Source organism: Tympanuchus pallidicinctus, unplaced genomic scaffold, assembly GCF_026119805.1.
Source record: "Tympanuchus pallidicinctus isolate F22 unplaced genomic scaffold, pur_lepc_1.0 scaffold8, whole genome shotgun sequence".
In the NCBI taxonomy this organism is placed as follows: Eukaryota; Metazoa; Chordata; class Aves; order Galliformes; family Phasianidae; genus Tympanuchus; species Tympanuchus pallidicinctus.
This window is the reverse complement of record NW_026294802.1, coordinates 28,623,684-28,647,524: the sequence shown is the minus strand read 5'-3', so window position 1 is coordinate 28,647,524 and position 23,841 is coordinate 28,623,684. Positions and strand designations below refer to the sequence as shown.

General features: G+C 41.9%; 1 protein-coding gene across 3 annotated transcripts; it reads right to left on the bottom strand.

The window, feature by feature from the left end:
• Positions 1-587: 587 nt before the first annotated feature.
• Positions 588-23,097, bottom strand: BEST3 (bestrophin 3). 3 transcript variants are annotated; one of them, XM_052668956.1, is made up of 10 exons: positions 22,824-23,097; positions 19,067-19,236; positions 17,197-17,291; positions 16,441-16,674; positions 11,655-11,809; positions 10,891-10,968; positions 10,341-10,493; positions 6,844-6,924; positions 5,792-5,943; positions 588-3,801 (listed from the first exon to the last, which is right to left on the bottom strand). In XM_052668956.1, exons 2-10 carry the CDS (start codon positions 19,216-19,218, stop codon positions 2,895-2,897), a joined length of 2,007 nt encoding a protein of 668 aa, XP_052524916.1. In that variant the 5' UTR covers positions 19,219-19,236; positions 22,824-23,097; the 3' UTR covers positions 588-2,894. The 3 variants fall into 3 exon arrangements, with proteins under 3 accessions (XP_052524916.1, XP_052524918.1, XP_052524917.1); XM_052668958.1 differs by lacking the exon at positions 19,067-19,236 and having other exon boundaries at positions 22,824-22,987; XM_052668957.1 differs by lacking the exons at positions 17,197-17,291; positions 19,067-19,236 and having other exon boundaries at positions 22,824-23,091.
• Positions 23,098-23,841: the final 744 nt, after the last annotated feature.

Below are 23,841 nucleotides of genomic sequence, written 5' to 3'. Positions count from 1 at the left end.
ATGGCCATAAGAAAACTTCTTGAATTGGAAAACTTTTTTTTTGGTCATAAACCAGGGCAAAAAAAAGCATCCACGAAGAGGTTTCAATTGTTTCATAGCAGCCAGTATCTTTGTTTTCCTTGCTGTGCAGTTGACTTACAATTCTGGTACGTTTCCATTGTTTCTGAAATACGTATTTTTTCATTGAATGAGAAGTTACAGGAAAAGTTAGAGATCTGCTGTTCATGACTGAGGATTTTGAAGGCAGTGGGATTTGTCTCTACAGCATGCTGACAGCTTGGCTCTGTGAATCCTGGCATGGAGCATAAACGCATCTTAGAAATATGTGGAAAATCATCATGAGCATTCAGGGAGTGTCCCTCACTTTATTCTGATGCATCTCATCCTATCTGACGTCACCTGATAGGGTCAGGGTATATAAATATGTTAGAAAACCACGTTGCTCCCATCACTTCCTCAGTCTTTTCCAGCTTTGCCCACTTCTGTAGGTTTGCCTCTTTGTTCCAGGTAGAAGTTGAGTTGACTTGCACGGTAGTTCACATCTCTGCCAGAAGCGTTTCTTGACAGTTCAATACAGTCAAGACATCTGTGTTTCTCAAAATGCCTTTATTCATGCAATAATTCTACATTCTTTATGCCAGTGAACATGAATTGTGAATTGTTGAGGTTGCTGAAATTGTCTGTTTACTATGCTAAGGCAAATAGTTTACCAGAAGTAGTGTAAAGGGAGCACATCATCCCCAAAGAAAATTTAATATAAGACAGAGCCTGAAGATGTTTGCAACAGTGAGATAGTAGACTAAATGCACGGAAATTTTTCTGATAATTCATCCCAGCACTAGTTTCTTTGTGAGCTAATGAATGGAATATTTTAATTATCCTGGAGCTGGCCTACTACATGTGATGTACTGTTTGTTTACTGCATAATAGGCTGTGGGACTTCAGAATTGTCATCCCTAACCTCTCTGTATCTAACAGATGCCTCTGTGGGACCTAACTGAAGTTTAACCACCCTGTGGCTACTGTATGGCCCCCCCATGGCCTCCACTGGAGGAGTACTGTCACTGGGGCAGGGAGTGCAGACAGAGTGAGTGGAAGTGGCAGCAAAGTCATTGCTCATGAGATGCACAAAAGTCTGATGGATAGCATCAGTGTGTGCTCTTAGCAGTGGCCATGCTGAGAAGAAAATGATGGAAGATGAGCAGAGCTGGACAGTGAGAATCTGGGAAGGCTCCTGCAGGCTGAGCTATTCTGAGACAGATCAGCTGACATCTGAGCTGGGGGAATGAAGGTAGAATCATAAAACTGTCTGAGTTGGAAGGGACCCTTAAGTGTCACCTAGTCCAACCCCCCACAACGAACAGCGACACCTACAGCTACATCAGGTTTGCTCAGAGCCCCTTCCAGCCTTATCTTGAATGTCTCCAAGGAGATCCAGGGCATCCACCAACATTCTGGGCAATCTGGTCCAGTGCCTCACCACTCTTCTTGTAAAAAAAAAAAAAAATTCTTAAAAAATTTCAACTGGGTAATTGAAATCTCCCCTCTGTTAGTTTGAAACTATTTCCCCTTGTCTTATCACAGTAGACTCTGCTAAGGAGTCTGTCCCCTTCCTTCTTATACCTGCCTTTAGATACCATAAGGTTGCTCTCAGGTTTTCCAGAGCATTCTCTTGTCCAGGGTGAACAGCCCCAGCTCTCACAGCCTGTCCTTGTAGGAGAAGTGTTTGTTTCATCCCCTGGATCATTTTTGTGGCCCTCCTCTGGGCACGCTCTAACAGGTCTGCATCTCTCCTGTACTGAGGACTCCACATCTGGACACAGTGCTCCAGATGGGGTCTCACCAGCGCAGAGCAGAGATGCAGGATCACCTCCCTTGACCTGCTGGCCAGGCTGCTTCCACTCCCTGGTGAAAGTTATGTGAAGGAAGATACTGAGGAGGTGTGGTGGGACTGGAATAAGTGTGGATCTGTGGGAGTTTTATATTACAGGCAGAGTCATTTCCAATTTCTGGCTTCAATCTCCTTTCAGAGGGAAGAACAGTTCCTGGTCTGTAATAACAGAGCTAGACAGTATACAATTTCTCCATAACTGCTGAAAATCCTTCCTATGCCTGTGCTGCCAGCTGCAGCTCCCTACGGGTGGAGGCCTCCGATCAGTTACCTCCGCTGCTCTCCTTCTTGAGAGAGGCCTATGGCCCCTAGATAAGCTATGTACATGCTCTAAGGAGCACAGAACAAGACTCATACCTCCCATGCCTAGTTCATCAGAAATTTTGCCTTTTGTGTTTCTCTTAATGGAGTTTTAATATGAAGTATTTCATTTTTATTTTTCAATCCGTTGTGGCATAGCTTCAGCAGGACCATAGCAGGCTCTTGCCTCCACAAGCCACAATAAGGTGCCTGATTTATTTAAGCATACCTCTAAGTATTGGAATTTAGTGGGCTGAGGAGGGAATTGAGCCCAAATCTCCCCTTCTAGCTCCTTGACTAGAAACCAAGAGTGTTGGTCGTCTTACAAGGATGTTACAGGTTTAAATCTGAAGGATCATCTGTCAGATTACATGGCAATATTCAAGGTGCATATAAAGTGGAAAAAGCCACCTCTGCACCTTAGTGTTTCCTCTAGGCAAGCCCACACATTTCACTACCATGTGCGCTGGCTAGTTTGAATCCATTTTTGAGGCTCTCAGTCCTCTCTGTGTTTTTCTTTACCACCAGTGACCAAGTGGCTTGACGTATTGCAGTGCCTCGTGTTTAGATGCCTGAATCCTCTGCTGGATCTTGCTCAGGACTTGTCTGAGCATCATGTCTGCCTTTATGAACCTTCCAACAGACATCTGTGAGAACCACTTTCAAGAAAAGACAGGAAGCGCAGCCAGAACCAGAAGCACTGTTAAGGATTTCTTTTACTTTTTTCATTAGAAAATTCTACTATGGCTGTTTCTTTGGTATCCAGGTTATCCAACAGATGGTGCATTTCAAATGTCTCTGGAGCAGTAGCAGAAGTAACGCTTTTTCCATCACTTACCACAGTCCTTGGTTGTGAAGATGTTGCAGCATCTGTTACAAGATGTGCAGAGTCAGCACTGGGCATTGCACTGGGACTATGGAAGCTCGGTAAGCTCCATCGCTGGAGGTTTCTCTCATGATCTGTTATGAGACCAGCTATGTTACTATTGTGGGTTTCGTGTTTGGGCTCCCTTATGCTAGGCAGTGACTGATGCATCTCAGTACCTGGGAAGTGTGTAGTCACTTCTGGGGGGAATAAAGAAAGGTCCATAAGAGACACATCTGCCTCAGTTAGGTTCCTTTGGAGCTTCTCTTCTGGTGTGACTTCGGCGCTCTCTGCTTGCAGAGTTGGCTTGCCCAGCACATCAGGTTCTTTCCTCTCAGCTTCAGAGATGATGACCTCAGGAACCGGCTTGTTCGTCTCAGATGAGGTGTCACTGTCATTGAGCAGCGCCTCATTCTTGGAGGTTTCGCTTATAGGTCCTAGATCCCTGCTACTGTGCAGTCTGCTACTTCGGTCAGCTCCTTCGTGTTTCCTCTTGAAGCTGGAAGTAGAATGTCTCCCCCTAGTGTGCATTTCCTGCAGCCGCCTGATGTGTCCCTTTTCATCTGCGGGGAAGAACACCGAATTCTCACTCGTCTGCCTGTTGTAGCGCCTGTGAGTGGGGGAGGAAGGGTGCTCGTGGACGCTGAGAAATCTCTTAACTCTCCTCAGCACTGAATGTTGTCTGTGGTGTTTCTCCTCTTCCCAGGGCCACTCTTCCCCATAGAGGAATTCTGTATCAGCCAGCCTGCCAAATAAAGTAGGTAAGTAGGTGTTACACGTAGCAAGTGTGCAGTCTGCATGCACATATATCCTACTATCTTGTCAGGAAGGCAGAAATGTTAGGAATCAAAAGCCCTTACGTGTCCCTCAGAAGGGCATGTCCCAGCTGGCTTGAGCTTAGGGTGAAGGTAGGGAGGGGAGAAGGAAAGCCTGCTCAGTGCTGTCCATCTAGAGAGACCTTCAGGCAAAAAAGAAAAAAAAAAAAAAAAAAAAGGAAAAAAAAAAAAGCTACTCCTGGAAGCAGAGTGAAATGGTTTCTAAATAAATAAATAAATGAATAATGCTAGACTCAGGTGGTCAAACCTCATTTAATTCCAAGGCATGATAGGGTATCTGAAAGTCTCACCTGTAGCTGGTGCTCTTCCCCTTCCCAGCCTTGTGGTTAATGAGAACAGCTATTGTTTTGCTTGCCATGCCATGCATTGCACACTATAGTCTGGGTTCATCTCAGAAGACAAGTCAAACAAGGCCATTCAGTTTTCCTAAGGGCAAGGACTACAAAAGGATGTGGGCCAAACCCGAGGCAAGGAGAGCAGGGAGGCAACACTGATACAGAAGGACAGAGGGAATCTCACTATGCATTTATGAGGCTGTTGGCTTCTTATTAAAAATTATTCTCAGACTTAATAATATGTATTCTTTTCCCCCCCCCCCTGGTAATTAGAGTAAAATAAATTATAGTCTATGGATTTATCTTCTCTCTTGAATAATGTATAGGGTTGTTGGTTTTGTTTTTTTTTTCTTTTTTTTTTTTTTTTTTCCAGAATGAAAGGATTTCTGAAAAGGTGGCATATGAGAAAAGGAACCAATACAAAGCACTGTTCCTTGCAGTAGAAGGCAAACAGAGCAAATAGGAGAAATAAAAATGAGAAAACATCACTTTGGTTTTCCAAGGCCAAATGAATTAAAAAAAAAAAAAGAAAAAAAGAAAAAACCCACATTTTTTGTTTTGGTAAGGATGGATTTTTTTTATTTTTTTTTTTTTTTTTCTGAAAAAATTGAGAACTTGTTGAAATAAATTATGAAGTTACAAAAAAGACTTCTATGCTGCTTTTGTAAACATACTCAGGTAAAAATGTTGACTTGCTCTGGCCTTTGCTAAGGCAGGATGATATTTACACACACTGACTGGTTTTATGCTAGGGTATGTCACAAGTGCTTAAACTCAACACCTGCTAAACTGACAGGCCCATCACTGCAGTCTAATACAGATTGCAACAACTCTGGGTGGTCCTGTAACTCTCAGTATTTCTTTACAACAAGGGTTATTTTGTATAATTCCTCTTTTTTACCCTTTCACAAATGCTGACCGTTCCAGCTTCCTTGCCTGGATCATTACTCAATTAAAGGCCATACTACATTTCAGATCACTTCCTGTTTATATTCTCAAAAATCTGGACTAATGTCAGCCATCATCTGCTACTCAAACGAACAAAGGAATAGCTGTTTGGTGGTGTATGGAGAAGCCATAGTAAGTGGAAAATTATTAAGAAGTCTGTCACTGTCTTCAGGTGCTGTCCAATAGTCAGAGAACATCTGTGAGCGCTCCCCCCAGGCATTCTCTAGTTATTAATTAGACAACATGTGCTGTGGATGCGCAATCTCTATGAGCACAGGGATTGCTGAAGACATCCTCCCATCAACACCAGCCTGCCTGCCCCCTCCCAGCAACACCCTTTCCACTCTTGACATTTCCCACTCACAATGTCATCCTATCTGTGAGCCCCATGCCTCTTTACCACGTTCCCCCAATGGAAACTGTCTTAACTGTGTGTTACAAAATGCAGTTCTTGAGGCAGCTGTCTGGATGAGTGCTAATGAGCAGGACTGGCCACTGGAGACCAGCGAAGGTCCTGCAGCAGTCGCTGGTACAGCCCACACCCCTCAGCTGCAGAGGTGGGGGCTGCAGCTGTGGCAATCTTGGTGGTGGCAGTAGGGACTGTTGTGCCACTCACCCCATTTCAATTGTTGATCCGAGGAATGAAGGAATGCAGTAATCAGCAGCTGCTTTTGTGTAGGGCGGCCGGGCGGAAGAATCGTTCCAGTAAATGTCTCTCTCCATTCTTGGTAAGTTCATGTGCATCTCATCCACCGCCAGTAGTGAGACCTTAGATTTTTTGAATAAATCATGTCACGTTCAATTTATTACAGCATACAAAATAACCTGCTTTGTACTACTCAGCTCAATGTTTTTTTTTTAGAGACACTTTAAACTAAACCGTGTGCTCTGGTCATTGTGAAGAAACTCAGTATTACTAAAATCCAGTCTTGATACCTTCATACACCTGTGAAAGTCTGAATTTTAATGCAACTTGAGTCTTGTGCTGTGAAGATGTTTCTTTGGGTCTGAAGTCCTTACTTCACCAGTGGTGCGGTTAAACGGACTTGTGATCCCAGTGTGCAGTGGGTAGTCTGTAATGCGTTATGTTCCTCTGAATGTTCCACTGCCTGAGAAGATTTCTTCCACATTTTAACCCTTTCAGAATCAAATGTGACTGTCCCTGTTTAGGGCCTTGCGAGAGGTCTCATCAAAAGGGCTCTGCAACACCCTTGCAGCAGCCTGAGGTAGCATTAAGCCAGAGACCGAAGGCTCTGCTTTGGGATCTTCTCTGAGATATTATACAAGGAAGATTAATATACAACATTGCAATCATTAGACATTCAGATTAGCAAAGCTTGTTTTCATCTAAATGGGAGTGGATGGCTTTTGGATTTGGCAGGATTGACCCACATTACTTGCTTTTCCCGGCATAAGGTGAGCTTAGACTTGGAGGTCAGATGTTTGCATGTTAGTCAGGAAAAAAAGCGATGCCAAATACCCAAACCAGGATGCATTAGCTTATGAAAATACAATCTGGGGATCATAGCTACAGGCACTGCTTCAGGGAAAGAGTTTGTTTTAATGACACTCATTGCCCTTAATTTGTACTTCGACGTAAGAAAGGGGATTAAATATAATGATGATCTATGATACCGCAAAGCTGGAAGTAGAAATAACAACAGCAACCTGTAAATTTCGATCGATGCACCAATTAGTTTCAAAATCATCATCATCTTCTCCAAATGGATTAATAAGTTGTTCCGCGACCTGAGAGGGTGATGAGACAGTGAATAGAGGTTAACATGCAATGTCAGGACTGCTGCCTCAGAGCAAATATGATCTGATTTTTCTCTCTCTCCCTGCCTGTCACTTGCAATCATAACATGAGCTTGATGTTTGTGCCAGTCGAGCAGAGAATATCTTGCTTTCCCTATGCATGCAGACCATGGTGTCTCATTGGTGCTGTCAGTCATGATTGTTGGTCTTGCTTTACAGGAACTGAGAAATGTCCGGGCCGCTGTGATTGTCACATGAGATAATCATTACCTTCCCTCACTGCTTCTCAAGCTGACTTACATTAGTGATTTAGCAATGGAAGGCTCTTGCATTATGGTCTATGATACTCCACTGGCCCACTCAGTGTTTCTAGGCAAGATAGCTGAGGTCTTCTGGAAGGAACACAGCCCATCCCCTGAGTCCTGGACATCAGCCCCTGGCTGCTGCCGATTGACCTGAGGTCATGCTAACTGTATCCCTCTCAAGGTCTGAGAAAAGCAGCCTACCCAAAGGCTTGGCTCCAGTGAAAGTCATTTGGCATGGTAGCCAAAGCCAAGAGACAGCGTCTGAGTTTGTTCTTTAATTCAGCCTGGAGTTTCTGTTTCTGTAAATGAAGTGAGTAAAGCTGCAGGGGTAGAGACTATTTTGTGGAGGACGTGACTGCTCAGGGAGCTCAGGCAGGTCCATGGTGAGGTGCCTCAGGTGAAGGAAACCTCTTGGGCTGCCCTTGCCTCACTTACTCCCCACCTGCTAAGGCCTTAATAAGTGGAAAAATAATCGGAGGCTGCTCCAGGCCTCATGATCACCAAAAACCGTTATGGGGATGAAATCACTGCTGCTGAGGAAGAAGAAAAATCTGAAATAGGAGAACTGGAGAAAAACAGCAGTGGGACATTCAGACTACTTATTTCTCAGTTTCTTGGTGAACTAATGTTAAATATTCTCCCCTCCTCCACATTTTCCCTCTTTTTGTTTTTTTAAGCTAGTGATGCCATTGCTGATCCTGGAGGTGGCCAGGGTCATGCAGGGTGAGTGGAGAGACCCCACGTTCATCATGGTGTTGGGCAAAATGATCGCTATGGGCTGCTATGATCTAAATAACTTTTAATAGTAAGGCTGTCACTCCCTGGCTATTTATTTGCATGTGCCTCATGTTTAAGGACTGCTCAACTGCACTGTTACCTAACCGCTTGCTGACTCTCCTTTGCTGGTGGTGGAAGATGACGAATGAAATGCTGAGAAGACAAACTATAAGAACAAAAAAGGAGGCAGGAGGAGTGAGAAGCAGAAGGGGAACACCTCTGCTCACATTTGTGTGTGTGCCCTGGGGCATTACATTTCGGGTACAGCTATGTGGCTGCTGGAATCAGATGATGGCAGAATGCAAATGGCATTGTGGGTCTCCAGGGAAGGCACCAGATTAGCTCAGTGTTAACCTAGGAATTACTGCCCAAAAATCCACTGCAAAACCTCTCCCATGAGCTAAAAAAAACAGTGAGCAGGGTTAGGACAGAGGACATTTCCTGGCCACTAGCTTCTATTGTCTGGAGAGGAATGCAATGCTAGACAGCTAAGCCCTGTATTTGGATGGTCTGTCTATTGCAGCAATGAAATAGGGATTTAGCAGAGTCTCACGTGTTGTGAAACTTTGCCCCTGTATTGCAGGTATAACAAATCAGGCTTGAGGCCAAGGAATGAGCTCAGTTTTGCTATCATCTCTGAGGAATTGCCAAGTTACTGGAAGTCAATAGTGCTGGCCCTGTATGCACACTGGCAGCCAAAACCCAACGCGCTCAGCAGGAAACAGCTTTAACCTTCAGAACAGAAAGATATGCACTCTGTGGCAGTCTGAGGGAACACTGCTGATTTTGTCTGGTTTTTAGAAGCTGCTTTTCCTCCTCCTCATTTTCTTATGCAGAAGATTTCTCAGTTATAATGATATTCCATATCTATTGCCTGGAGTTGGCTGGAAGCCTGTAACTGGAAAAGATGGATATTGATGGAGAGGAAACCATCCCCCATGGCTTCCTGACACATTGGGCAGAGTGGTCAGGAGGATAAGCTTCCAGTTTTATAACCCACCAGGACAACCCTGAAAGGTAGTGCCTAGAGACAAAGCCTCATATCTATAATTTCAAAGAAAATCAGTGCTGAAACTCAATTAAAAAAGATAGGAATTTAAGGCCTGCAGGTATCTCACTTGCTATTAAACATAAAACATCATTAAGCAGGTGGCAAAACCAGATGGAAATCAAAGAAGAACCAATCCTAACTCTTTCTCATGTGCAAAGTTTTCCACATCCATGGATACTGCACTCCTCCTGCAGCAGAATCCTCTCCCTTCTTCCTTCTCCAGGCTGGCCCCTATACTGCAGCCTCTTTTCCCCCCCAAAAAATTTCCTGCCATACAGGACTAAAAGAGCTTACCCTGCAGGCCTCTGAAGAGTGAGCAGCTTTGCAATCCCTCCCCAGACCTTTGCAGTTCAACAGGTTGATATGCTGCATTTTTTTACCCTACCATTTTGAGATGGCTGTGGGAAAAAACCCTCTAAAAATGGGGGCATTAAAGGAAAGAGGGCCAATTTTGTACTATTTATATCCTAAGAAAAGTGAACTTAAAATTTCCAGCTATGATTAATAATCCCAAGAGAAAACCTTTAAGTACGTGGGCCCTAATGTACAAATTTGCTTTTTACTTAAAACTTCTCTCAGTTAATCTATCTTGATCCTCACAGCAAAGAAGAGAGCCAGTGTGAGGTGTGTGACTTAATTACTTATCTATCAGATCAACAGCAATATATTAACTAACCAGGCATCAATGGGCTGAGGGGTAGCATCCAAGGCCTTCCATAATTTTTCTTCTTAATGAATGCTTTTATGCAGTGAGACTGTAAGCAATAACAGCTATCACTGTTTGAGAGCCTTATGAAACAGCAGACCTTAAATTGTCTGAATCATATTAGTTAGTAGCAGACACTAAAGGCAGGCTGTGATCATAAGACAAAATTGTGATTTAGTTCCTTTCAGCCCATGCCAGGTCTGCAAAAGTATTTGCCCACCAATTGCCCAGTGGGAAAAATATTTAAAGCATTTTTCATCTGTTACTTCATAGTCCACATCCAGGGACCAGATTTTGCTAGTTATCTTTCTTAGGGAGTTGTTGCTGTGCTGCTCCAAATGAAATTGTATCTTTCAGGTTCCTGAAAACTCCTTATGGTAAGATCTTTTTGAGTGGAATTAACAATGTACTGGATAATTTTTCTTTATAACTGCAAGACACTTTGGGCTGAATTTAGCTTTGCTGTAACTCCCCAAAACCTTGGTGATTTTAGTGGGCCACGAATCTGACACTTCAGCAGCTCATGTAAGGAAGGTTCCCCCATTGCCTTCCCAGAATGCCAGCTTACCTTGAGCCATCCTGCATAGAAGAAGAACTGTAACAGCGTGAAGATTGGAACATAAAGATCTAAGTCATGTCCCTGATACCCCTGGTCAGTATCCAAAAACTGGCGGCCTATCAGGCAGGCAAAGAAAAAGGTATACACTGCAAGAGTAACAACCTGTGAAGAGAAAAACTAAATTGGAAATGTAATAATACAGTCTTATGCATAAGGCATCACAAGTCCAAAGGCCTCCGACTGCCTTTTGTAATATCATTTACAAAACTGGAACAAAGTGTTACAAATAAAGAGGATGCAAGAGTAATCACTGCCAGGAGGTAGACCCAGGAAACAAAAACATCTTGGAGCTTCCTTGCTCTCCCAAATTATGCAAGGATTTCAAAACATCTCCACATTAAACATTAATTTTAACATTAAATATTTAGCCAGATGCTGATACTCAACAAGCCCCAGACTTCTTGGAGATGCCAGTCCAGACTATGGATGTTTGGCACAAATGTCCCCTTTTACGGAAAAAGTATTTCAAAGAAAACAGGTGAAAGAAACTATCCAGTACCTGTGTATAGACCAGAGGAATTCCAACCCAATCATAGCCAAACAAAAGGCTACACCAAGATCTGAACTTATTCATTTCCTGAAGAAAAAAAAAAAAAAAGAGAGAAAAAGAAGAAACATATCCCAACAAACTAAAATGGAGTTAATCCTGGATGACAAACATTTAGTTATAGTCTATTTTTATACATGCAAAAGGACAGGGAGATAAGATGGTGTCGTATAAATTCACAGAATAATAATACTCAGCTGCTCATTGTAATGTTTGAATATTCACTTAATTTATGGAGTTGGAATGCTTAATATAATATCTATTTCTTCACAAATGATCTTTTGTTTCTATCTTATATACAGCTTAGTGATATATAAGAGAATGCATTTTATTACATAAATAATGTCGGGCCACTTAACAAAATATTTAGGGAGTCTGTTTTCCCTGAAATTGACACTAAAATCTTTGAATTACCAAATAACAATCAGATTTTTTTTTCTACAGTAATGGGCCAAGTATGAATTTACAGTGAGGCTTTTACTCACCAAACTGTTGTTTCAAGTAATTCTTTCTTAGTCATATAAACACAATCCCAGTGAACTTCTACTGTGTGTGTCTGAGTGTACACTGGCACACCAGAAAAGTGTTATAGATTTTCTCTAAGATCTTTCAGATGACACTGGAGAGCTGAGTGCTCTAAATCAAGTTATGTAGGTGAAAAGCTACTGCATAGCAATTTAACACTGGTTTGCTGGAGGTTTACTTTTTCAACTTACATTCATTAGCGTCTGTAGATCCACACTGTCTCTAATTCTTCCCTCATTTCGTGCCTTCGATGCTAAATTTCCAAACCAGACAAACGGAACCCAATATTTCAGATGGGGAGACTTAAGGTCATCAAATATTTTTCTTTCATGTCTTGTCATAAAACCTGTTTATAAAACAACAACAAAAAACAAAACTGTATTGACAGTGCAGCTTGTTATATATAATTATGTTTATTTGCATAGAACCGTGCAAAACACTAATTATGATTCTATCTAGTAGCCTCCTTTTTTATTTATTTTCTCAGGTTGCATCTTGTTTGAAGCAATTTTTTTTGCTCTAACTACCTAAAAAGCAATCCCTATCCATCAATATATGTGACAATTTGCTATGCTTCAGCTCTCCTTTGTGACTGCTGAAATACTGTAGATACGTATACCACTAAGCCTTGCACAGATTCACCAGATTACTCTCTAGTTTCATATTCTACTTTTAGGAAAATCAATAAGGTATCACTTTTCGGCAATAATGGCTTTTAGCAGGATGTCATAATCTGTTCCGAGGGCAGTCGGATGACCTGGTTCTAATAATTTTTTGGTAAACCTGCAAGGTAGTGAGCAAGAAATGGAGCACACAAGCACACGTATGAAACAGCGCTCAGCTGAGAGCGTGCTTTCTGCCAACGAAATGCTTCTCTGCCAGATTTTGTATTTTCTTTGGGGCTATGCAGGGACACGAGGGGAAGGAAATGGAGTCACGCAGAGAAGCGCTACTGCTAGCGGTGCGCTGGGCCAGGCCCGGCTGTGGGCCTGCAGATTGAAGCTGTGTTCTGGCTGGCAGCCTGCCCGGCCGGGCGCTGGGAGGGCACCGTGCTTCCCGCCGAGGCAGCATGGCCTTGTGAAGCCCCGCTTCCCTCTGTTGTAAGGCACTCCAAGGGCAGCCAGGGCTGTGTTTGACAAAGTCGCCACTGCCTGGGATTGGCACGGGAGCAGCCCGCTTTTTGGAGCAACGCCTCAACCCCTTGGGCTTCGTGGATTGAAAAGCTTTGCTCTGCTCTGCTCTCCTCCCTTCACCCACACCTCTAAGAAATACAACGGAAATTTCACAAAGGGAATTTTACATTTTCTTTTGCCTAGATCTCAGATATTCTGGGATTCGAGCAATCTTTAATTCTGGGAAACCTAAGTTTTTGCTCAGATGGATGCAAGACTTCTTTTGTTGTGTTGATATTAGCTTTGAAACAGTACAAAGTTAATAACAAAGTAGCTGCAAAATAAGGGACTTCTCCAACTAATTATAAGTTTGAACAATAGTTTGAGTGCTGAAGATTCGATTTTGAATTAAGAATAGACACTAATTTTTCTAGACTCCAGCTATTAACTAGAAGTTGGCCTGCTCTTAATAATGTTGCTAATTATACACCAAGCTATGAAAAATAAATGTATACAAACTCACACAGTTGTTTTTCTTGCACAAATATATGAGTAAGGCAAGAACAGGTTTGTTAAACAAGGCAACCCTGATGAGATTGATGCTGCTGTTGTGTATTTGGAACCGCACAACACAGGAGGTATGAAATACTTTTCTGTACTGAGATGGAGTACAAGGATAGGACATGCTGCTGTTGAGCTAGAAGACAAGCAGTTCACCAGTAAGATATGGTACTTTTGCAGAATCCTGGAACATAAAAGCAGGATAAGATATAGCTTTTAAAGGTCCCTTCACAGTTTGCATCCAGTTCTTATAACGAGTTGCACAGAAAAAATTGGGCAATCAATTTATTGTGCTAGTTATGACTGCTCTGACTCCTGAGTGCCACTCTTTTAGGCTATCTTTGATTTTCATCTGACCAGCTTACTTACTGCAAGATAGGAGAAGAATGTTTTTATCATACTGGAATTGACAGACAGAATACAAAAAAACTGACAGTCTGGAGCATGAAATTCCCTGGAGAGGCTCTGGGAAGTCATTATTGAGGACACAGCCTGAGGGGGACATGAAGAATAGCAAAGCTCCAGGGATCAGTTCAGCTTTCCACTTAAATTGGGTACATTTTTGTTCAGAAAATCAAGACAAAGCACCACTGTTTTCACAATAGCATTCAAATTGCCATTATTATTAAAGTCAAGGCATTCACGTTTACACTAATTAAACATTGTCTTTGATGGACATATATAATAGATAGTAGAAAATATTAAACATTAGGAAATATTAAACATTTCTTGATTGCTGTTATTGCTGGCAAAAGTTACTGCAGTAAAACCAATATGCAGTACAGAAGCACTTGTAACTGCTTGGATAAGGAAACATTTTCTATTCCATAAATTACAGGAGATTATATTAAAGCTCATTTATTAAAATTAAATGGTTTCTAACTACGTTCATTAAATGTTTATTTAAAAGCATTCGAAGAATTAATTGAGAAATTCTGAACAAAACTGTTGGTTTTCACAAGAACTGGAAGATGGGGGCAGCTCCAGAAAACTGGAAATATTTGCAAATATTGTGCCAGGATATTGAGATCTCAAGATGCATCTTGAGAAAGATGATCTAAGGAATGACAGGGAATTAAATGCTTGGGAAAAAGAAAGTATTAAAATCTTGACAGTACAATCAGCAAAGAATGAAGAGACAGTAATGTGAACAGTGCCAACCAAAGTAATCTTATGGAAAAATTATTAATGAGAACATAACCCTGTCTGGAAAAATACACTTGTGCTCTCCCTGAAGTGCTTTATGGAATGTTTGGGTCTCCCATCAAAATGGCATGGACTGAGGCAAGACTGTTTCAAGATACCCATGTAAATAACTATAACATCCTGTGGTTAGAGGAAGAAAGATCTGATTGGCGATCATCTCCCACATCTCCCCAGAGTGTGCTAACAAAGGTTAAGCAGATACAAGTCCTACTTTCTGTTTCTCTGTCATGTGAGAAGGACTAATTAGATGCTTCATTCCAGTGGTAGGTCTGGGTCTGTGAATTTCAACCAGCAGTAGGCGTTCATGTCCCTGGGCTGATAACTCATGTTTCTCTTTGTGACTCCCTACTGCTTGTCTTGGGCTGCTCTTTGGCCAGCTGTTGTCTCATTACTCACATTTTCCAAGATTCATACTCTTGATCATCCAACTTTGCTCTCTCACCTTGCATCTAACAGGATTTGTAAACTCATGACTGTTAGGCACTGATGGTTGTGGCACATGTGTCACAGTACTCAACATCTCAATGTCATGGATCTACATCAATCTACTGCCTACAGTTCCATAACAAATGTTAAAAAATGAAAAAGAGTTTAGAAAAGAGTTATGAGGAAGATCAAGATATGAAGACCATACCTTATCAGGGAGAGACTAAAGAAGACCAATCTTGTAAGTTTTCTCAAGCCCCTATACACTCTGCTAATAAGGAATTATTGATAGGAAACATTGATTTTATCTAATTAAAAAAAGAACAACCAAACACATTTAAAAATCCAGTGACTTAGAAGATGACTGTATGCAAGTTCAGACTTGGAATGAAAGTCCACTTTTCAACAGTGAGTTCACAATTGTGAATGTCAGATCTGTTTATTCTCCATTGTACTCAGCTGAATTTTAAATCAAGGCTGCTCGGATTCCTAGAAGGTATTATAGTTCAGTCAGAAATTGCAATTTGAAAAGGAGATGGTGAATAAGCTTTTATGCCATGTGTTGTGGATGAGTCAGACTAGATTATCATAATACTGCTCCCAGATTTAAAACTACAAATTTAAGCAGTTCATTTGCTGAGAAGGGAAACGTGTAGCAGTACTTATACCACGGTGGTTCTCAGTTTGAGAACAAAATGCAAAATCGGCACAAGTTGTTTCAGTGATGATTGCTCTGTAAGTATCAGATTCTGCCACTCACATTCATACTAAATGTTGCAGCCTGTTATATAATGCTGTAGGGAATTAGGAAGGGGATAATTACAGAGTACTATCTTAATCACTCAGTGTTAGTAGTAGCAATATCTACTCCCAAGTGCTCAATACCACATCAACAAAAATTCTGCAGCACAGTATGTATAAGAGCCTACACAATCTGTACTGAAATCCACCAAGATGCCTATACTGTCAATATTTAGTGATGCTGTTTATACTAGAATGTTTTCCAACGTACAGGGGGAAAAAAAAAAAAAAAAAAAGAAAAAAAGAAAAAAAGCACTCTTGTTTTCCAGTCTACAATTTTGTCTCTTTTGGAACAGATTGTCTTTAGCAATAGGGAGGCAGAGCTGGATTAGCCTGTTGGAAATGTGGTAATTTTCCAGTGTGTGCTAGAAGCAGATTGCTGGGGAGAGTGACAGAAGTTTCCTTGACCTCTTGCAGGCTCAGGTAAACAATTTTGTTGGAAAGCAAAAGGAATAGAACTTCAACTGAATTTTGAAAATGGGGTGGAAACACAAATGATTTCTTATGGTAAGATGCATGCATTCTGCATTCTGCATTCTGCATTCTGCGTTCTGCGTTCTGCATTTTGCCTGGATTTCTTTTTTTCAACACCCAAAGCTTCTTGCATATATTTGAATCTGTATATGTATATATGCACTGCATAATTTAACTTGCTACAACTTTGCTTACTAATCTGTGCCAAAGGAATAATTTTAAGAAATGCAAGATTTTCAGTAAAAATATGACTTGTGCTATTTGGATGAGATCACCAAATCTCTGTAGAGAGAAAATAAAGCCTCGTTCAATACGTGTATGAAGCAAACACCTTCCTACCCCGTGCCCCCACCCGTGTGGGGAAGTAAGAAATTCTCAGAGAAGGACGCAGCAGTACCTGCACCCACCACATGGTCCATGGTGGGAAACCTCTTGTACACAGCTGTGCTCACGGAGCGAAAGATCAGCAGAGAAGTTAAATTCACATAACGCATTAGAGTCCTCCTGATCAAGCGGCCATATTCATCTCTTCCCTGGACACAGCTAGAGATCAAGAACATCAGTCGGTCTGGCCATGGCAAATTCACAAACTGGTTCCACCAGCGATTCACCACCAGCGTGACGTAGAAACCTGTGTGTGAGAAGGAAAAATGTTCAGTGCCTTTCAGTGCTTCAGTTTAGCTTACTTTGATTTAGATTGTAGAGTGTCATTCACATCACTAAGCTGCTCCTTGTACCAGAATAAATGTAGTATGTCAAGTCAAAAACAGTACGCAATCAAAACTTATTGTTTAGTAGACACTGCAACTTTATGACCTGTTACAGCTGAGTATCTCATACAGTGTTAACACAAACTTCCAGATTTTCTCTTTTGTAGTAAATGTTGAATGTTTTTAGTGCTTTGAAAGGTCAGGCACCATGTATCAATGTTAGTGGGCACTGTATATGTTTATACATATATATATGTATGAAAATACTTTCTGTTGGGATATTAAGAACTGAGCATAAATGTTGATGTGACAAAAGCAACTTGACTTTAAGGAGACCTTCTTTAAACTCCCTCATCTCTTCAATGCTTCCATGCACTGGCATTAACAAGATGCCTGAACAGAGACAGTGTTGGAGAGTAATTTCACATGTAACTAGTACTTACCAAGCACAAAAGTTACTGGGATTTGTTCAGCGTATTTGTCACAGTAAATTGATAATTTTTCAAAGAACCGCTTTTGGCTTCCTGTAAGAAAAAATCTGCAGCAAAAATAAAATGTATATGTCCTTTTGTAGTATTCTGGCTCTTGCTAGAGTGCAAATACATACAAGAGAGCAAACTTGGCTAACGTCTCCAGGCAGATTCTTAAAGTGCTGAACACTTGTAGCATGTAATAAAGAAACTGGAGAAGATGATAGTATTCTCTTGCCTTTGTAGTTTCCTAATTCAACTAGCACTACTAATTAAAATCAGTGCACATTGAGAACTAGCAAGCTATCCCATCGAGGCCAATGATGACAGTAAGAGGTGAGTCAGCAAGCAGAGCTTGCTCTCCTGTTTTCCGGAGAGCTGCTTGAAAAAAATGCTCAGGGCTGCTTGAATTGCAAAAGGTTACCAATCTCTACTGGCTGTTATTTGAAAATGCCACATAGTTGCAGCAGTTTTTGCTCTTACTCCCACAAAATTTTGCTTATCCACCAAAGAAGAATGCAGCAGTGCCTATCTTACAGTGGGGAAAAGATTCACCACATAGTAGAAAATGAGTGGAGCCCAGCAGCTTTTCCCATGGCGCGAGTTATCTAATGAAATACAAAAACATGAGCCATTATTTTATTTGAATATATGAGTATTACAGCCACTCTTTGATTTCACGTGGCAAATATTTAGTGGATTTTCTTATGGTTTTGTAGTAAAGTCTAAAGTGCATATGAAATGCTTTCCATTCTATATTTACTATGGTTTTTAATTGCTTAACTTTTGGGTGAATCTAGTTAATTTAATAAATTTCCGACTTCAGTGGTGTTCTTTTAATGTATTAATACTGTAGTTTTCTTTCTGAATGCACAGGGATAGACCACTGAATGTGTTGCCAAATTGTTGATTAAATATAGACAAACAGATGCTAATTTTCTTTGCTATCCATAAAAAGAAAACGTTGCGATCTAATTACACATCAAGGTAAGAGCTGAATCAGGATTTTGATACTAATGTTAGTGCACTTCATCAATTAAAGGCTCACTGCACTAAATGATGCATTGCTGCTGCTTAACTCACACCTCAGTAGAATAAGGAGATGTTCCTCTGGTGCTGTTCTGCATACAGGCAATAACCACAGCCGTGTTCCATGCAGTCTTGCAAAATTAGGTTCTTAAAATAAAGGTTGGCATTCTCTTCTAGCTTGAAGGAAAACCTCACAGTTCCTGAGAAAAGACTAAATATAACCTCTGCCTCAAATTAATCCTTTCTGTGTCGTCAGTGAAATTATCTCCGAGTAGCTGTCAAACTACAGCAAGCAGAATGAAAGGCCTATTCTCATCACTCAGAGAAGAGAGGCACATTGTCAGAACAATAATGGCCAGGTAGACATTGTGAGCTAGCTGTGGGCATTTGTTTGTCATAACTAATTCAGGCTATCTTATTTGGCTTAACTTCAGAAGAACTGTTCAACACAGGCAAAGGACTGAGCTCATTCAAATCAAATCATAGTCATAGAATCACCGCACTACCAAGGTTGGAAAAGACCTCCATGATCATCCAGTCTAACCATCCACCTATCACCAGTATTTCCCCACTAAACCATGTTCCTCATTATGACATCTAAACTTTTCAAATATGATAGACTGTATCTTATTTACACTCCACATGCTTCCTATGGAACTTTAAAGTAAATGTGGAAATGAGAGGACATTAGAAATGTCCAAAGAAAAGCCAACTTTGTAGTACCCCCCGCCCCAAACTCACTTATCAGCCTAATGCTATGAAGTGTGAAACTTCAGTACAACATTTAATGAGATGTGAATTGTAAAGAGTGTACCTGTATAATACACTTATCGCTGTGTAAAGGGTAGCAAAAACAATAAATTCTCTGTACAGCAATTTGTAGATGCTGCCTTTCCACTTTAGGAGTAATCTGTGAAATCCAAAGAAAGTGGCATTTGCTACTTTGCTGGAATAAGTGACTGTCATCGTCTTGGCAGGCTGAGCCTAGAAACAGTAGAAGAGAAGCAGGAAACCAACAACATTTTAGACAGCATATCCTAACCTGAATGCAGCCATGTATAGATAGATAGATACACAGATGCACACACACATACAGACATACAATGCTAGATGTATACAGATATACATGCTGTTTTTCTATATATGAAAAGAGAGAGAAGTGTGGAGGTGTTGTGGTTTTGTGCCTCGCTGAGACCTGCAGGTCGATGGATGCAGCATTGCACCTGGGGATGGCCCCAGCCACCAGCCAAAGGCACGGCCAGTGCCGAACTTTGGGTGGCAGCAGCAGTGCTGGAAGGGATGCATCACACCTCCAAAGCTTTTGTGTACTCCCAGTTTGCTCCAGTCTGGTGCAAGAAAAGAAAAGGAAGCAAATTTGCTTGAAAAATTTCCAGTGGTCCAGCAATAGAAGCAAAGGTAAAATTCGTAAATACCCCTTCCTCCCCAGCCAGTATTTTTAGCTGGCTTTGGTAATTATGGTCATCGAGAAGCAAATGAGATCTGGAGGCAGCTTCTTTCATTAATAGTTATGACAGCAGCTGAGGGTGGCTGGGGAGCCCTGTTATTTGGCTCCTTGGCAGCCAGGCATGCTCATCACTTTACTTCGGCATTGCATGACCATGCAAAGAGCCATGAGGTTGCTCAGGTCCACAGTGTGCAATGCAGCCTAATTAAAGCAATGCCAAAAAAGTACAGGTAAATAGTATGCTCTGGTGTTCATTCTTGCTTACTGAGCATAGGGATGCCACAGCAGCTTTTATGTGCTTACAGAAAACTCTAAATATGGATGACAGCAGTTTTGTACAGCACTTAAGAAAGGGAGCAAACAAGACAAGCGCAAAGCCTCAAGGTAGTCATCATTGAGACACTAGCCTAAATGTGATTCTTGGCTGTATTTTCTTGGTGCCAGGGTAGGTCATTAACTCTCAGAACAAAATATGAACCCACGGTTAATTGATGGCTAGATAGTATTTAGTGCAGTTTGGCTACATCTCATATGCAGAGCGTAAAAACAGACCATTAAAATTCAGCTGTAAAAGTGCCATTTTTTCTTTTACTTATCAGGGAATCAGCAGAGAAAAGACACCATAAGCCTCCTATTACTGACAGACTGTCTGTTCCCATGTGCCGAATGTCTGCTTGAGTTTGCCAGCTTGGGCTCTGACATTTTTGTTTTTTCCATGGTTTTTATTTATTTAATTTTTTTTTTTTGCTTTTTTTTTTTTTTTTTTTTGAGTTGCATAGCTTTTATTCCCTAGCATCCAAATGATAGCTTTTCCGCTTCTAGGACTTGGCACATCTCTTTCAATTTCATTGTTGTCATTGAACTCCAGAAAGTTCATCTTGGGAGCCAAGCTGACTGCCTGGCAAGCAGCAAGCAGCCCTTCTGCTGGGAAGCCTGTGGTCAGGATGCAACATTTAAGAAAATGGAAGTAGAGATCTCCATTCTTGAGCAGAAACAGGGCTTTATAAGCACGGAGAGAAGTCTGTGGCTAAGCTACAGGGTGGGAATAGGGTAGAAAAGCAGTGTCAGTGCACACTGAGTGTCCTGAGATAGCTGTAGAAGAATTCTGCCCTTGCCTGTGAATGACAAACTGTGTGTTCAAACAGTACAGTGAAGCAACCTTCTCCCCACTAATATACAGCTCATAATGGAACTGTATAGAGGCACAGATATTGACAAGATATCTGATAATGTGATGACTTAATAGCTAGGCTGGTACCCTTTCAGGGTGCAGGGAACAGAAGGAGAAGTCAGACAAACGCAATCTGAAGTAAAACATAAATTCTTGACTGGGGAGGCAATCAAACATTGGAACTGGTCTCCTCTGGTGTCGAGAAATTTTCTGTTTGTTTTCCTCTGTCATGGACCATGAAGGAAAAAGGACTGCAGCTGTGCAGGAAGACAGTGATTCACATCAAACCCATAGCTGTTTCTGCCCAGAGTTCAGAAACCACCATCACCGCCACTCCCTTGAACTGGGTACAGGGCTGCGTTTCTTCCCCCACTTCCCTTCCCATCACTGAGATCTGTGTATGTAGTGTGTTCCCCTTGGATTTCCTCTGAAACATCAAAGACTGTATGGTGCCAAAAATTGGCACTAATTAGCTGGACAAATTGGGTTCACCTCCTCTGAGGACCTGCAGCAATGCCTAGGGGGTGGATTTTGGCTACAGCTGCAGAGATGTAATAGTAACAGGATTCCAGATTAAATATTTTCCCCTACATTGAACTGGGAGAGGTGATTTTTCTGCAGTGTGTCTTCTTAATTCCAGAGGCTACATTTCACTTAATCAGATTCCTGCCACCTCTATTAGCACTTTGAAGCCCTTGGCTACGAGCAGAAAATTTTCACATGAGTTCAGGAGGTGCTGGATACCAGCAAATTTTTATTTCTGCCTCTGGAATGGGGCAAATAGAAGTGGGACTCTTACCGAAGTTTCACGCTGTGGTGCCTTTGTTTTCCTTCCTTTCCTGAGACACTCTGTATTTTAAGCTCCTGCTAAGAAAATGCTTTACTGAACATTTCTCATTGGGTTCATACAGGGTATTCAGGGTGAAATGTAATGTCCTAAAATATACATTAGGTCATTTTAGGTGATTGAAGATCGCTTTGGACTATAGGAAGCTATGACAGACAGCAACATACCTGTCTGGTTAGATCTCACAACATCTCAAACACAGATTTAATTCTACACTTGTGCTTTTCCTCCATGAACAGCTGCCCTCATCGGGGTACAGCACACCCACGTTTACGTGTCAAGTTCTCATCTGAATCTATGGTTGACTCCTGCCCGGTGCTTCCGACTCATGGGGCATGGGCAGCATTTGCCTGAGAGTCCTTCTAACATTACTCATGATAACAGGAAATTAAAAAGCTAAAGCTGAGGCTGACAGGAAGAGCAAATGATCCCAATACCTCCAGCGCATTCCTGCCTATCTTGGCTGGGGCACAGAGGGAAAGAGCTCTGGATCAGACACCACAGTAACTGCTGCTGCGGACTTACCGATCAATCGCATTGCCCTGCCTCAATCAGCAGATAAAGGGTTAGGCTTTTTGTTGGTTTGGATTTGAGGGTTTCGATGACATGACACGAGTTATACACCTTTTGTGCCAGCAAATGCATTGGCTCGTATCTGTGACATTGCTTTCTCTTTGGCTCAAGAAACTTTCTCCAGCCTGGACTGAAATGTGAGTTATAAAGCATTTCACTTTTGCTAAGATCATCAGAAGCCCTTAGACATAAGTGCCTAAAAATAAAAGATTTTTTTCCCCTACTGATACTGAGACCAAATGTAAATGGGTTTTTTGCCTGGCTGAGAATTTCAGGATGCATTAGTGTTCAGAGAGAAACCACAGTAAAAAATAACAGCAATCAGTGTTCCCTAACTGACCATTAAAGGGGCATTACAGAACATATAAATAAATAGTGCCTCTGCACAGATCTACCCCTTGTCACTGAGTTATCTGATATATGAGTGTATGCTACATTAGAGAAAACAAGCAAGAGAGAGAGATTCGCGCTAACCAAATACAAAAGCACGCTGAGCACTCTCTGTGCCCACTGACCTGCTGCGTGGATCTGGCAGTCCAGGCACGAAGGCAAATCCCAGACCCTTCCTCCTGTTCTGATGTCCCACACGGAGATCCGCTTGGGCTGCTGTCGTCCTGTGCTCTTCCCGTAACCTGGAGCAGGGAGTTGCTTCCACTTCGTCCCGGGAAGAGAGGACTGACAAGCACAGGGGTTAAAATGACTTTCCACTTCTGGAAGGCTGTTTTTGCCAAGTCCTCCGTCCTGTCAGTTACACAGGGAACAAACGCAAGCAGCAGCGGCAGCAGCAGCTGCTGATCTTGCTCTTTTCTAGTCTATAATTATAACGCCGGTTGCCGCCGGAAGGACCCCTTTCATTTGGATGCAGAGTCTCGCCATGGCTTGGCTGGCACCTCCCGTTTTCTTCCTTTTACTCCCTGTCCCGAAGTGGGACAGACAAGAAGCATTTTCCACCATGACCTTTAAAGATTTGCCTCCTTGCACCTAGCTCTGCAGAGACGTGTTAGGGAATGGCACAGAGTGCACCTAAATAGGAAGACTGGACAACCTGGGCAAATCTGGGACAAACTGGGGGATGTGCCACAGCTGCTCTTGGATCACCCCCTGGGGCGCATTGCTGTTCTCTTGCTGACCTGCTGCCTGGAATTGGGAAATTAGAACTGCAGGGCACGCTGCAGAAAACACCCATTCCTCAAAACAGGTGTAGTTGTTGTTATAGGAAGTCATATTGGGCTAACTGAACCTGTTCACAACAGCCTTTATGTGGCTGAAGGGAACTCCTCCCCCCCTTCCCCTCTGCAAAATGAGATGAACTCCCTCTTTAATGACTCCTGGCATTAAGAGGCAGCTGTAAAAGGTGACAGACTGAAAGCCTGGGAGACGTCATAAAATGTTGACATAAATCTCTATGGAGAATGGAATAATGTGACTATGAAATAAATAAAGAAGTCACAGGGGGACAGGGTAAGCAAGATTTATAGACTTAATACATTTTATGATGAAAGATCTTTCCCCCTGCCTCAGCCCCATTATAAG

Coding starts and splice junctions, on each gene's coding strand:
- BEST3 (XM_052668956.1), bottom strand. CDS start 19,218: ATGACAGTCACTTATTCCAGCAAAGTAGCAAATGCCACTTTCTTTGGA. Junction 17,292..19,066: donor GCGATAAGTGTATTATACAG/GTACACTCTTTA, acceptor TTTTTGCTGCAG/ATTTTTTCTTACAGGAAGCC. Junction 11,810..16,440: donor GGACCATGTGGTGGGTGCAG/GTACTGCTGCGT, acceptor TTTTATAAACAG/GTTTTATGACAAGACATGAA.